Source organism: Copadichromis virginalis, linkage group LG7 (assembly GCF_057382275.1).
Source record: "Copadichromis virginalis isolate Kocher_CV1m ecotype Utaka linkage group LG7, C_Virginalis_male_GT1.1, whole genome shotgun sequence".
NCBI classification, from domain to species: domain Eukaryota; kingdom Metazoa; phylum Chordata; class Actinopteri; order Cichliformes; family Cichlidae; genus Copadichromis; species Copadichromis virginalis.
The window spans coordinates 14,030,114-14,044,231 of record NC_140624.1 but is presented as its reverse complement, the minus strand read 5'-3'; the positions used below and the strand labels follow the sequence as shown (position 1 = coordinate 14,044,231).

The window sequence follows — 14,118 nt, the reverse complement described above, 5'->3', positions numbered from 1 at the left end:
TGTATTCCTTTCTTATAACCACAGTAGCTGTTAAAGATGACACAACTGAGACAGTTTTTATTTTTAAATAAACAAAAAGTTTTAGTCTTTAGAAGTCTGTATGCATATTACACTGGATGAAGCCAAATGTGGCACTTATGTCCCACTGATGTGACAATTGTGATTTCTGATGACTCAAACTAATAAATACCCTACAAAATGGATTTAATCATCATGCTTGATCATATATACCCAGTCCCATTTGTGGCTTAATATAAGGACTTTCCGTCCAAATTGCAGTTAGAGAGCCATAGATGTATAAACACCTATAAAAGTACTGTTTTTGTAGATCTTTTGCCTGGGGGGAAATAAAATAAAAATACAATTTCTAGGTTACTGAAGCCTACACATTGATAGGAAAGTGGTTTAAGTTGGGTAAAGAAAGGATGCAAGGATTCACCCACCAGATGAATCCTTGCAAAATCACCTCCATATCTGATGGAATTATGTTGCTAAATGTGTTCTTACCCACCCAAGAACTATATCATTTTTAGGAGCCGTCCAGAAACACTTTACATTTCTTCCAAATAAAGTAATGCTAACTCACACCCTTGTCGGTAAATGGACCAGTCATGCTTTTGGCCATGTCACTCCCCACAAAGGCCTTTCAGAACCAGGAAAACCACTGGCTTACACCATCATTCTGAAAATACTTTGGAATTATAAAGCGTGTCAGGTTCAGAAACAGGTAGTATACACATAATTTGTTTGTTGTATTCTAAATGTGTAACAGGTATCTCACAAACTATCTGAAAATGTGGATGATGGTGTAACAGTAGCATAAAATGGACTATGTCCAGTGCCAAGGCTGTACAGTTTAGGGAAAGCACTAGGGATGATGAGGAACCTCTCTCCATGTACCTGTTAATACAAATATTTCTTATTATACTCCATTTACTATAGTTCAGGGATTAGAATAACTCTGTATTCTAATGTGAAATTACTGTAAGGTACTAAATTAGTGTTTAACCCAAGTTACAAACTGCTCTTTAAAAATGGGGAAAGCTATACCCTCAAACTACCCATATAACACATAATAATTAGTTGTTTGGAAAATATCTGTGAGATTTAGGAGACCACATGTATATGTTGCACATATGTGGCATCTCACTTGTCAAATATAAAGAAGTGAACAAAAATTAGTGTATTGTCTCCCTAGCCCAATGCCCATTTTACAATTTCAAAGAAAGTGGTCCAGGTTTGTACCAAATCCCACCTAACCCTGTAATGGACTGTTCATTGGCCCAGAAAAACAGCCCTGCTTGTATATCTCTACTTTGGTGCTCACCTTGGCGGAATAATAAAGTCAGGATACACCTTGAGATAACAAAAATCATAACATTGGAAAGGACTGACAACATATTTAGTATGTTCTGACTGTATTATGTACACCTAGCTAACACTAACACACCCTAAAACAGATATGCAAAACATACAACAATGATGATGGTATCGTTTATAAGGGCACTGATTCAATTTTACACTTCCTTTAGCTGTTATTCTTTGTGGTTCCACTGCAAAATGTTCTTCTAATTTATCTAACCACGTTGATATGAATGGGTTGGTCAAAAGATTAGTAGTACTTCTCAGTACCGATGACTAAAGTTGATGTAAACTTGACCACTATGAAGCCAATGCATGTTAATAAAGTACTGGCTTTTTGAAGCATATTCTACAAACGTCATATCAGAAGATCTATGTATGGATTAACTTTAAAGGCATTTGTTGGTGCTGCAAAACCCTGAAAATTTAATAATTAAACATAAACAATATTTAACGGGGATAAAAATCACCGTGTTACTCATTTTTGCTGTAGAAAAGAAACTGCCATGCGGCCGTAGGGTAGAAAAATAATATGTATCATTATTGGCCAATTTTAGTTTTTAGGCTTGTTTATATAGAAATCAACATAAAACTCCAACGCATTTTCTCAGATACCAAACTGGATGCTGAGTTATCAAGATCATTTTCCATTTTATTCTGAGCTCAAGTGAAGCTCTGTGAAAGGAAATGGAGGCCCAGGTTAACGCTAGCTTAAAGCGAAGAACTTCCCCCCGTTTCTTCATAAATTTCATTGAAAGCTATCGCAAAATTTAACTTTTTATGTTATTGGTAAAAAATGAAATTATCATAACCCGTTCTTTTACATAAGCGTAACTAAGCTAGCATCCCACTTGCTAACTTATCGCTGGCCAAGCCTTTGGGTCCAACGTTAAAATAACACTAAACGCAAGGTTTAGCTTTAGAAATGCAAAATTTCTGAAAACCCAAGTTTCAGTTAACATCTCAACGCACACTATCTGTCGTCTAGCAGGAGCTGGCACTCAACACCATCCTGGTCTAGAGCTTTTGCTGTAAGATGCTATGTAGCCAGCGAGCTAACATTAGCTTAGCAAGCGTTGCTGCCAACTTAGGGATGGGACTACTTCCTGGATGAAAAGTCCTAATGGAAATTTTTACCTTCACATATATAAGAAAAATTTTCATGTCTTCATTTTAACTACCAAGTTCCATAGTGCAATTATCTTATATATATGTAAGTTTAGTTTTCTATAAATCTCATCATTGTTCTCAAACTGTCAACTATAACAAGTATACTACTGGAAGGCTAATGGTTTAGCTAATATCCACGGCCTGTTTTTACGCTAGGACCCCGATCTTTCCTGATGCTGTCATACCAAAATACCTACCTGGATGACCTCGTTGACCTCCCTAATACACTCGACCATATGCTGGAGGATCTGCTCGGCAGTCAAAACTTCGAAACGGTAGTCTTCCTCCTCTTCCTCGCCCGGGCCGTGGCCTCCTCCGCCAGTCTCACCGCACTCATCTCGCTCCCCGCCGGCCACCACGGGATCGACCAACTCCACCTCCCCGAGCTCCAGGGTGTCGTCGTCGGGTTCCTCTTCATTGCTGTCCTCGCTACATTCCTCCTCGTCTTCGTCGTATTCATAGTTATAACCCTCGTCTGAGTCCATTCCTAGCGCGGTTATCAGCAAGTGACAAGCACACCTAAAGGTCTATAGCGTATGAAACGTTGATCCGAGCCCGTTTTTCAGCTGCGGCGAAAATAACAACAAAACGTCGCCGCTGCTGCTAAGCCAACAAAGAGACACAGCGTCACCAACTGACGACTGCCTTACGTCAGACAAGCAGGGCAAGAACGGATGTAAAAACATTTAATATAACAAACTTTTGCTTTAACCTAAATGTTTATAAAAAAAACAACAACAACTAATTCAAATAAGTACGAATTTGGAAAATTTTCATTTATAATTGAAGAGTCACATCAAATGCAAACGGAAAATACTTTCGTTCTCATAAATGAAGGCTAGTAACAGAAAAAAGATATAACGTGAGTTGTTTATAATTTTAAGCAGTGATTGCATGTGTGTGTGTGTTTGTGTGTGTTTTATATACCAAAACAGAGTTATAATAGTTCGGTCTTTAAAAAAAAATCTGTATTTTTTTTAATTATCATCATTTTTAACATTCTGTTGAATTACCTGTTGAATGAGTTTCGTGAGTGAGTTCGGTCATTTCCCTTTACTTTTCATTTAATACATTTCATTTAATAAATTGATTTGGCTATATAAATAAAATTGAATTGAATTGAATAAATGGATCGCTAAAATTAATTCGAGTAGTAGAGTACTTCTTAATTAAAGTTTACAATGACTTAAAATAACTTACGTTTACTTATATTTTAAAGGGATGCTTATATATATCCGGGTCAGATTCTGCGGTTCAGGCAGCACATTGCATGACACATTTGCAAACACTTTGTTAAGTCAGTTGTGTGAGTACGTCCCACTGTACATGCTGCCTTAAACCAGTCTTTTATATATTTATATATATATAAAAGACTATATATATATATATATACATATCAACTAAAACTGAAAGCATTTCCTGTAAATTTACAATTTATTTAAACTACAGCGACCTTGGTCCAGGTCTTACCAAATGAAATAATGTTTAAATAAAAATAATGTTTACTTATATTTTCCGGAAGACGAACTCGACTTATTAACTCGCTGCCGCAGTCATGTGATTGCATTCATCTAAGCACATGACAGGTATCGTTTTGACGGTGCAGTTCGCGCTAGTGAAGAGCGAGGGAAGTCATGTCTGTAGTAACGTCTGGACGATACACTTTTCCCAGCTATAATTTGGTGTTTTTTATTTTCCTCCAGCTTGGGCTGCACTCAGTTGAGGGAGTATGGCCTTTACCGCAATCTATTACCTCCTCACCGGAGCGATACCCTCTGAATCCCCAGGCTTTCTACTTTACTTACGGAAGTCAATCAGCTGCACAGGAGGGCTGCTCTGTTCTGGATGAAGCATTTAAGAGATACTTTTCTCTTATTTTTCCAGACTACTCATCTGGTAGGTTTTATAGTGAGGTGAAATTCTTAAAATGCAAAAACGAAGTAAGATTTAAAGTCTTGCTGAACTTGAACGTTGTAGTTGTTCAGTCAGACTGTTTAGATATTCGAAAAACATTAAGGATATGAAATAGCCTATAAAAACTAACTTTTTGTGAAAGTCTAATCTGGACACTATTAGTAGATGGTTTGGCATTATAACACGTTTAAAACATGATTGTAAACGCACAATAAACAGAGCAAAGTGCTCACGTGGCTTCAATGTTGTTTGTCATGCTGGCTTTTAAAACAGATCAATGGTCATTGTACAGACAACAGGTCATCAGTCAGCCAGCACGGGCATACCAACTGAAAATAACCTCACAATAACAATGGACGAGAGTAGCACAGCTTCGTTTTTGTCTTTTCAGAAACAAACACAAGAACCACAGCTCCTAGGGAACAAAAATCAGTGTGTAATGTGCTTAAAGTGCAAGTTTACTTCTGCAAATACTGTGGTAATGGTTTAATATTTATCACCACCAGGTTACGGTTTTCTGCGATTCAGTGTGGATAAACCATTTACTGTCCAAGTAAGTGTCGGCCGCGATGATTGCGACAGCTACCCAGATGAAGACTCTTCTGAGCAATGTAAGTACAACCCGCTGATGCCCATTGATTAGAGCAAGTAACACTGTTTTGTAATGAATTTAACCACCATAATACTATATAGAGATTGACAAAATATCATAATTTCTCCTGTTTGTGTTCCAGACACTCTGAGCGTCTCTGCTGGACAAGCATCTCTGAAGGCAGAAACTGTGTGGGGTGCTCTAAGAGGTGATTATAGCATATGTAAAATATATCTGAAGAGCATTGGTAATTAAACAAACATGTTAACCATCCCTAATTTCCTTCGGGATTAATAAAGTATTCTGATTCTGATTCTGATTCTTAAGCTGGCAAAGTATGTCAAAGCTTGATGAGTTGTAGCAGATTTCTTGTTCTACTACATATTCAGTAAGTAGCCTGTCAGGTTGTGCTATGTATTTCCAGTTTTGTTTAACTCATGTGACTCAACTGATGCAACACTTCATGTGGCACACACAGACACCTTCTTTATAGTTTTACTCAGTAGAATTTCAAGTAGGCCTACTGCATGTGGATTATAAAGTAGGGAAATTCCAACATTTTGTCAACCTCATCTATCATGTATAACAAATTGCTGATTATGTACTGTACACCCTCTGTTTAAGCACAGGTCTGGAAACCTTCAGTCAGTTGGTTTATCAAGAGGATTTTGGCTCAGTAAGTCGCAGTTTTTCCTAATGCACAAACTAACAACAAGGCCTCTGGAGTAATCACGTTTCAAATATGTGCATAATTAATATTTTTCCCTTTTTTCTGTTTGTTTTTAATTTAGTATTATGTGAACAAGACTGAGATTAAAGACTTCCCCCGCTTTCAGTTCAGAGGGATTTTATTGGACACTTCACGTCATTATTTACCAGTGCAGGCCATTTTAAAAACCCTGGTAATAATCAGATGACACAATCGAAACTTCAGCCTTCTGTTTGAGTCACTGTATTTATTATAAGCTGTATTGACATACATGTTTTCTGTTAGGATGCGATGGCCTTCAGTAAGTTCAATGTGTTTCATTGGCACATTGTCGATGACCCCTCCTTCCCTTATCAGAGCCGCACCTTTCCGGACCTGTCTGCTAAGGTTTGTTGATATTCTTCCTTGAGGCACTTACGTAAGTCCTATCATATGATCCTCACTGTAACTATGCACATTCATTACAATTTGCCTTGCAAAAAATATCCTAATTTTCTAAGGTGTTCTTGGCTATTTTATCCCAGAAATCTAAGTAAGTTTAATGCATATAGACTCATGAGATAGGAAATGGCTGAAAAATAGCATCCACTCTGAACAGCGACTTCTGGCTCTTATTCAGGGGGCTTTCCATCCGATGACTCACATCTACACGCAGTCAGATGTAGGAAGGGTGATCTCATTTGCCAGAATGCGGGGAATAAGAGTCCTTCCTGAGTTTGATTCACCAGGCCACACTCAGTCTTGGGGAAAAGGTAAAAATTCAGTTAAACTCCCAACATCCAGTAAGTGACATTAACAATAAACAGTTTAGTCCAAATGATTTCAGCATTTTGATCTATAGAAGAAAAAGTACTTGGCATGATGTCCAGTTAAGGCTCAGTAGGAATAATTTCTGCCAAATCTGCAAGTCAAGACTATAAATGGCAATATAATATGTAGTGAAGGCTGACTTACTGCTTATGTGGTTACATCAGTGGAACAAATTGTCTGCTCTCGATAGAAAATGCAAAAAAATGTATTTGAAGGATATGACTGAGTCAAATTAATTATTTACAATTATTTCTCAGGCCAGTCTGACCTGTTGACTCCCTGCTACAGTGGGAGCAGCCCTTCTGGTACTTTTGGTCCTGTTAATCCAATATTGCCCTCCACGTACAAGTTCATGGCAACACTATTTAAGGAAGTGTCTTCGGTGTTTCCTGATTCCTATATCCACTTAGGAGGAGATGAGGTTAACTTTTCCTGCTGGTAGGTTAAAATGTAACTATCATTTACACGTCGGCTGATTGTTAACAATTTCGAATAAGTTTTTCTGATTTTTGATAATTAAATAAAAGAGAGTTTATGAAAATTTTACATAAACAATGAACACATTTTTTTTCTTTGTAGGAAATCCAACCCTGATGTCCGAGCATTCATGCTGAAAATGGGATTTGGAGCAGACTTCACCAAACTGGAAGCTTACTACATGGAGAAGTAGGTTGTAAAAGGGAAAATACAATGTAGAAGGTTCTGCAAAATACACCAACTGATGCATTCATGTGCTTATCTTTTTTTAGCATTGTGAACATCACTGTAGCTCTCAACAGAACATCCATTGTGTGGCAGGATGTTTTTGACTATCATGAACGAGTAAGTACGCCCCACCGAAACACTTATATTTCATGATATAAAAAATGTACATTTCCTGCGTTTGTGGTTTTTAGAGGATGTGGTTGGAAGTGCATGATGTTGATTTTAAACGGTAAACGGTAAACGGCCTGCATTTGTATAGCGCTTTTCTAGTCCCTAAGGACCCCAAAGTGCTTCACACTACATTCAGTCATTCACCCATTCACACACACATTCACACAAATTTAACAAGTACAAATTTGAAATAAAAAAAAAAGTGAATTTCAATGAATTTTATAATATTTTACCAGGGCAGTACTGTGCAAAAGCCACCCATAATTTATTTATATTCTGCTAAGAAGATAAGAAATAAGTGCAGTTCTGTATATAAATGTTCCTGCACTTAGGCAAGCTTTCTGGTAATTTCTTTAAGTAGTCTTCAGGAATAGTTCTCCAGATTTGAAGGACATTCAAAGCTCTTCATTTTTGTTGTCTCGCATTGGCAGTGTTTGTGGTCATTGTCAAGCTAAAAAATGAAGCTGTTGCCAATCAGACGCTTTACAGATGGTATTGCATGCTGGATCAAAATTCTTGCTAATCTTGCTGCTAATGACAAAGTGTCTAAAGATACAATGTAAAATTCTTTGCTGGTTCATCCCTTGGGTGTGTTTCTATGCATGAATAATTCATTGGTAAGTGTTAAATGGCCGAAAAGAAATCCTTGGGTACAAGGATTGGACTGAAATCGAGTGCTAAAGCAGCCAATGCCCAAAAAAAACCAGCCTGGAGAACTATTGTACAAGACAACCCCTGAAAAATTACAACAAAGTATTGCTCCTTGGAAGCAAAATATGAAGGAATGAGGAGTGGCTCAACATTTTTGCATAGTCCTGTGTCTTTACAGTTTTGTTCTTGGATTATTAATTATAGATATTTTAGAGTGTGTTCAAGTATCTACAGGATCCATGCATATTCTATAAAAATGCACCAGTTATTTTTGTAGTTGTTGTGACACTGTTGGCTCAGTTGCTATTAGCTCTGCAGATGAGTACAGGATGGAAATTGTCACATTAAAACAGAACTGGCTAATTGTGGAAAAAATAAAATCCTCTATTAAGAAGTTCTTCAGATACATTTGATACAAATGTAATTTTACACTCTGCAGGTTTAGTGGTTTGAGCCAACTAACCAGCAGTTTAAAACAGTTTGTTGACAACATCCATCTGTTCTGTTCTGATCTGATCTTTCACCATGGACTGTATGCAAACAATGGACGTGAGAGGTCTGAAAAAACACAGCCAATGCACAGTGCCTGAAATCGGCATTCTTTCTAGTGTCCTGAAGGGGGCGAGTCACTTGAGTGCAAAAAGAAAGCTTGTGTTTAGTTTCAGTTGCCAGTTTTAAGCCTTACTGATGCCCAACGTGATACTCGTTAAAACAGCAAGAGAGCAACAGTAAAGACACCTAGCTGTGTCCATTATTTATATACAGTCTATGTATATCATGCTTTCTGTTTATCTGTCTGAGAGCCCAAAGCCTTGTGTTACAGCACACTTCTCTATCAGTGGTGGAGGTATGGAGAGAGGGCTGTTACCTGTGTGAAGTACGCAGGGTGGTTAAAGCAGGGCTCAGGGTAATTCTAGCCTCTCCATGGTATCTGGACCAGCCCGGACCTACACACAACTGGGCCCGCTACTACACTGTGTGGCCCCTCGCCTTCAAGGGTCAGAATATGAAAACTGTGTGCTGTGCAGAGTTAAAGATTTTCAAGCTGCTGTGTGTGTGTGTGTGTGTTTGTTTGTCTGATATTAATCAACAGATAAAACATGGTTTTACGTAAAATATATATCTATGGATAGCTACAATTTGGGGACTATTTACATGGTGTACAAAGTGTTTATACCAGTTTATACATCAGTGTTACTAAGGCTGTTCTGTGTCCCAAGACTGTACCTGAAATCTTTTTTTTTTTCAGGTATGAACAAATAATAATAATAATAATATAACTTGGTGTGTAAAGAACTTGGACACAGCTACAGAGAGATGTGATTGTTGTGATGCTGCTTACTGCTGAACACACATATAAAAGTCCTGCTACTGCCAGCTGCTTTGCCAAAGCAAAAACCCAGCAATTGACTCTTTGTTTATCTGGGAGATAATCAAAGAGTTAAGCATATGCATAATGGTGTCTTACTAAATATTCCAGATTTTTTTTATTTTTTAAAAAAAGGTCTTGAAAGCATAACCACATGCTTGCTCCTGACCTAATCTGCTGGTAGCCCATTAGAGATTCCACAGCTGCTTCCATCAGACAAGCTTAGCAGAAGAAAGTTACAGATACTGTTCATGTTTGGTTCTCCAAGCCATTTAAAAACCATTGTTTTTATACACAAAACTGCTGGAAATTCGAATTCAAATCAAATCAATTTTATTTATATAGCACTTTTAAAAACAACAACTGTTGACCAAAGTATTGTACAATAAAATAATCAGATAACATTTAAAAGGAAAGTAAAATAAAAGATAAGACAATAATAAGAATAAAAGAATGACAGACTCATACAGAATTAAAAGCCAAAGAGTAAAAATGGGTCTTTAAATGAGTTTTAAAAGTATCCAGTGTTGGAGAGGTCCTGATATGTAAAGGCAGTTTATTCCACAGTTTCGGAGCAGTCACAGAAAAAGCCTGATCTCCTCTGTGTTTTAATCTAGACCTAGGAACAACTAGAAGCATTTGGTCCGCAGACCTCATAGATCTCACTGGAGTATAGCAATTTAAAAGATCAGAAAGATATATAGGAGCTAGTTCGTGCAATGTTTTAAAAACAAGTGTCAAGATCTTAAAATCAATTCGAAAACTTACTGGCATCCAGTGTAGCGAGGTGAGTATAGGGGATATGTGCTCTCGCTTCTGCTTGCCAGTCAGTAGCCTTGCCGCGGCATTTTGAACCAGCTGTAGTCGGCCAATAAGTTGCTTACTCAAAGTCTCTGAAGCAGAGAAATGGCTTCACCTTTGCAAGTAAGCGGAGGTGAAAGAAGCTGGTCTTGATCACATTATTTATCTGTTTATCGAATGTTAAATTACTGTAAAAAATCACACCTAAATTCCTCACAAACGTTTTTTTTATAATTTTCTAAGGGGCCATGGTCATAATGGTCACTCAATTCAGCACAGTTTTCTTTATTGTCATTATATAAATATATGAAAAAACTCTTTAAGGGACAGAATGAGCAAGTTAACAGACTTTGTCTTAATTTTAGGTTATAAAAGCAAAGATAAATGTATCTTTGCAAGTACTGAGAAAGATGGGAAATTGTAAAAACATTATACAGATGTTGTTGAGGTTTTTCAAATAATGTCAAGGGAGATAACATGTTAAAAAGAATAAATGCAGCAGTTCAGTTTAACAATTCTCCGTGGACAGAGGCTGTATTGAGCACAGTTTGTTGGTAGTAATGTGAGGATAATATGCTGGTGAGATAATTCGTTTAACAGCCTAGACTGTATGCTTTGTCATCAGAGGCAGTTTTGGGATTCTGCAGAAGTTGAGCTTGATGCTTTCCCAGAAAGAAAAGAAAATTCTTGCCAACGTCTTTCACTTTCATCTTGTGCACATGCTTAGGAATAATGGCTCAAGGAAAGTTCAACCCTGGTTGCCAAATGTTGGCTACATGGGGATTGTCCAGACTGGGCATTTTTCCAGACATGAATGTGCACTAGATGAGTAACTTTGTGCTCTGGCTTGTGCTCTGAGGATTAGAAATTCTTTGAACTGTGGCTTTTTTTAAATATGTGACTTTTCTGAATGATAAAGTATTTAATACAAACATACTAATCAACTGGATTCAACATACAAAAAAAAACTTGGGCAATATAACACACAAGGAGCAAGACAGTTGTTGTTGTTACCCTTCTCAGATTCCTAAGGACACAGTGCTGCACATCTGGAAGGGCCTCCCCGCTTCTTATGCGGCAGAACTCAGCGCTATCACCAAAGCTGGCTACAGGGTCCTGCTCGCTGCACCTTGGTACATCAACCACATTTCCTATGGCCAGGACTGGCGCAACTACTATACCGTGCAGCCTCTGAACTTTTCTGGTGTGTGTTGGCCAAGTAATATAACAAAATAATACAACCTTGCTCACTTATGTGCTGTCCATGGTGCTTCTCTGGTGGTGGGAGCTATCAGTAGAGATTTCTTATTAGTAAGACCCATTAAAACTCTGACTTGACAAGTTTGACTTGAAGTGGTGTGATAACATTGAACTGTAAATAGCCAATTCTAAAGTATAACATGTTATTCAAGAAAAAAAATCCACATCTTTTTCACAGGTACCGAGGAACAGAAGAAGCTGGTGATAGGGGGTGAAGTTTGCATGTGGGGGGAATATGTAGATGCCACTAATCTGACCCCACGTCTTTGGTAAGAGATTGAAAAGATCCCTGAAATGATCAAACTAGAGAACCTAAGTAGAATGTGCAGCCCATGAGATTAATCAAAATAATGACCGGATGAATCCAAAATCACAGGCCAAGGGCAAGTGCTGCCGCAGAGAGACTGTGGAGCGATGAGAAGCAGACCTCTGACGTGGACAAGGCGTTTCCTCGATTGCAGGACTTTCGTTGCGAACTCCTGAGGTACTTTAGCTTTTCTGATAACGCACATGGCATACCTCAACACATCGCCGCACTCTTTTTTTATGAGGTCTGCTTAATATACACCGATGCTTCTGTTTCACTTCGTTTGCAGGCGGGGTATCCAGGCAGAGCCTCTCTTTGTTGGACACTGCAAACACGAGTACCAAGGTGTTTGATTATAATGGACCGTGTGGCATTTTTGAGCATTTGAATCGATTAACTTCTGAGGTGTAACTGGAAGTAATTAAAAAAAAAAATGGAATGAAATTTTCTCTGCTTTTAAGTCCAATATACACTTGTGCTTTCTCAGGGATTTTCCTCTTTGTATTGCGACTGCTGTTTTTTAATTTTACATTTGATTTGATACATTTATATCATGTAGTGATCATATGTAATAAATGTGAAAGTTTACCTACATTATATGAGATGATTACAAAATATACAAATCAGTTGTGTTTGAGTTTAAAAGGCACACGCCAGTATGATGTAGCTTGCTCTCTTTTCCATTCAAATGTAATACAATTATGATAAAGTCACATTGCTGTGTAAACTTTTATCAAAATTAAAATCCATCTGGATGTAGCATTTTTAGTGGGAGAAACTTTTTGTCTGAAAAACGCTACGTCCAGGTGAACAGAATCAACTTTGTGGGATTTCTATACCTGGATGATTGAGCATCAAGATGGTTTTTTAATTATTATTAGAATAATACCAGAGACAACAGTTTGTCTCAGGTATAGAACACATGATCGTCTCATCCTAGGCAACTGATTTAAACTTAGAACCCTATTTTATAACTAGATTAATGTTACAAATGAAACTAACTGCACACCACCCTCAGGAAGCAACCCAAAAAAGAAGACAAAATTCTGTGGAAGGAAGAGTTTCCTCCAAAACTTGCTGATATTGGACACAGACCCCTGCACATACTATCACTGTTTATTTAAAAAATAAACAGAAAAACCACCACCGTTTACTAGCCAATGAAAATAATCTCGGGTTTATTTGGAGGAATTATTAAAACAGCAACCCTTTTCCTAGGTTTGCCAACCATCCTGGAATAAACACTTAGCCACCTAACGGTGACTAAGTGCTTATTCCAAATGGGTGGACGTCTTATCCAGATGGGTGGCCGTCTGTCTGTAAAGGTTGATTGGAAGTGAAGAGAGCAGAGTGAAAAGAAGTGTGCAGTGATGAATAGACACTTGGGAGGCTGTTGGGCCAGAAACCACAGATATGTAAGCACAAAGGTACAGAGGTGGGAGACACAAAGGGAATAATGTGTCACAGTGGTAAAATGCATAGACAGGTTCCTGTAGCAGCATAACTAGACAAAAGACACATGACTGTGTCTGGCCTAATTATAAAGCTTATAAAACAGATAAGCATCCTTTCAAAAGCATAAAGGCTGTCCCTTACCCAAGTCCAACACTATATAACAGACCAATCTGAGCAAAACAGTCCACCTGAGACCAGTTTACAACTTTCAGCTTTACTTTGATGCCATATAAAAAATAAAATTACCCATCATTCCACTTCTCCAATTCAGGCTACCACAGGGCAAGAGATAGTACACCCTGGACAGGTCACAAGTCTGTCGCACAGCTAACAGAGACAGACAGACAGCCTTTCACACGCAAATTCACACTATTATGAGCAATTTAGAATCACAAATTAACCTTAACTTTACATTTTTGGACTGTGGGAGGAAGCCAGAGTAGCTGGAAAGAACCCAGAAATAGAGAGACCATGCAAACTCAACAAAGAAACGCTTTGGTCAGATTTAAACCCAGGACCTTGCTGCGAAGCAACAATCCTAACAACTGTGCCACTGTGTTGCTACAAAAGCAGTGCAAAAATGCTGCAATGCCCTAAGATGCCATAAGAGAGTCTATATAAGGCTCAGAACATTGGTGCAGCACTGCTCTTGCACAAAGAGACACTTTCAATTCTCCCTGGCTGTTTGTGTTTTTACACAGAAATCCAGACTGCTTCTGAAGTAACAGTGGTCATGACCCTTATTATTGTAAGTGAACTGTAATGTGTAAGCCCATAAATGTTCCAGTGGGTCATACAGCAACTCTGATTCATCATTTGGTCTTACTTAGTTGGTTCACTTT

At 38.0% G+C, this 14,118-nt stretch overlaps 2 protein-coding genes across 2 annotated transcripts in view; one reads left to right on the top strand and one right to left on the bottom strand.

Moving 5' to 3' along the window:
* The window catches only part of arih1 (ariadne ubiquitin-conjugating enzyme E2 binding protein homolog 1 (Drosophila)), a 12,791-nt gene extending 9,562 nt beyond the window's left edge, over positions 1 to 3,229 (bottom strand). The window contains exon 1 of the mRNA XM_085461899.1: positions 2,730 to 3,229. Coding sequence (XP_085318025.1) covers positions 2,730 to 3,017 — 288 coding nt within the window. The 5' untranslated portion in view covers positions 3,018 to 3,229. The remainder of the gene's footprint in view (positions 1 to 2,729) is intronic.
* An 863-nt stretch (positions 3,230 to 4,092) lies between these two features.
* hexa (hexosaminidase A (alpha polypeptide)) lies at positions 4,093 to 12,581 on the top strand. Its single transcript, XM_085461898.1, has 14 exons — positions 4,093 to 4,428; positions 4,953 to 5,057; positions 5,181 to 5,246; positions 5,668 to 5,714; positions 5,830 to 5,940; positions 6,033 to 6,134; positions 6,367 to 6,499; positions 6,815 to 6,995; positions 7,137 to 7,223; positions 7,307 to 7,379; positions 11,278 to 11,458; positions 11,693 to 11,783; positions 11,891 to 11,998; positions 12,111 to 12,581. The coding sequence occupies exons 1-14, from the start codon at positions 4,167 to 4,169 to the stop codon at positions 12,172 to 12,174; spliced, it is 1,611 nt and encodes a 536-aa protein (XP_085318024.1). The 5' UTR covers positions 4,093 to 4,166; the 3' UTR covers positions 12,175 to 12,581.
* The last annotated feature ends 1,537 nt before the right edge of the window (positions 12,582 to 14,118 follow it).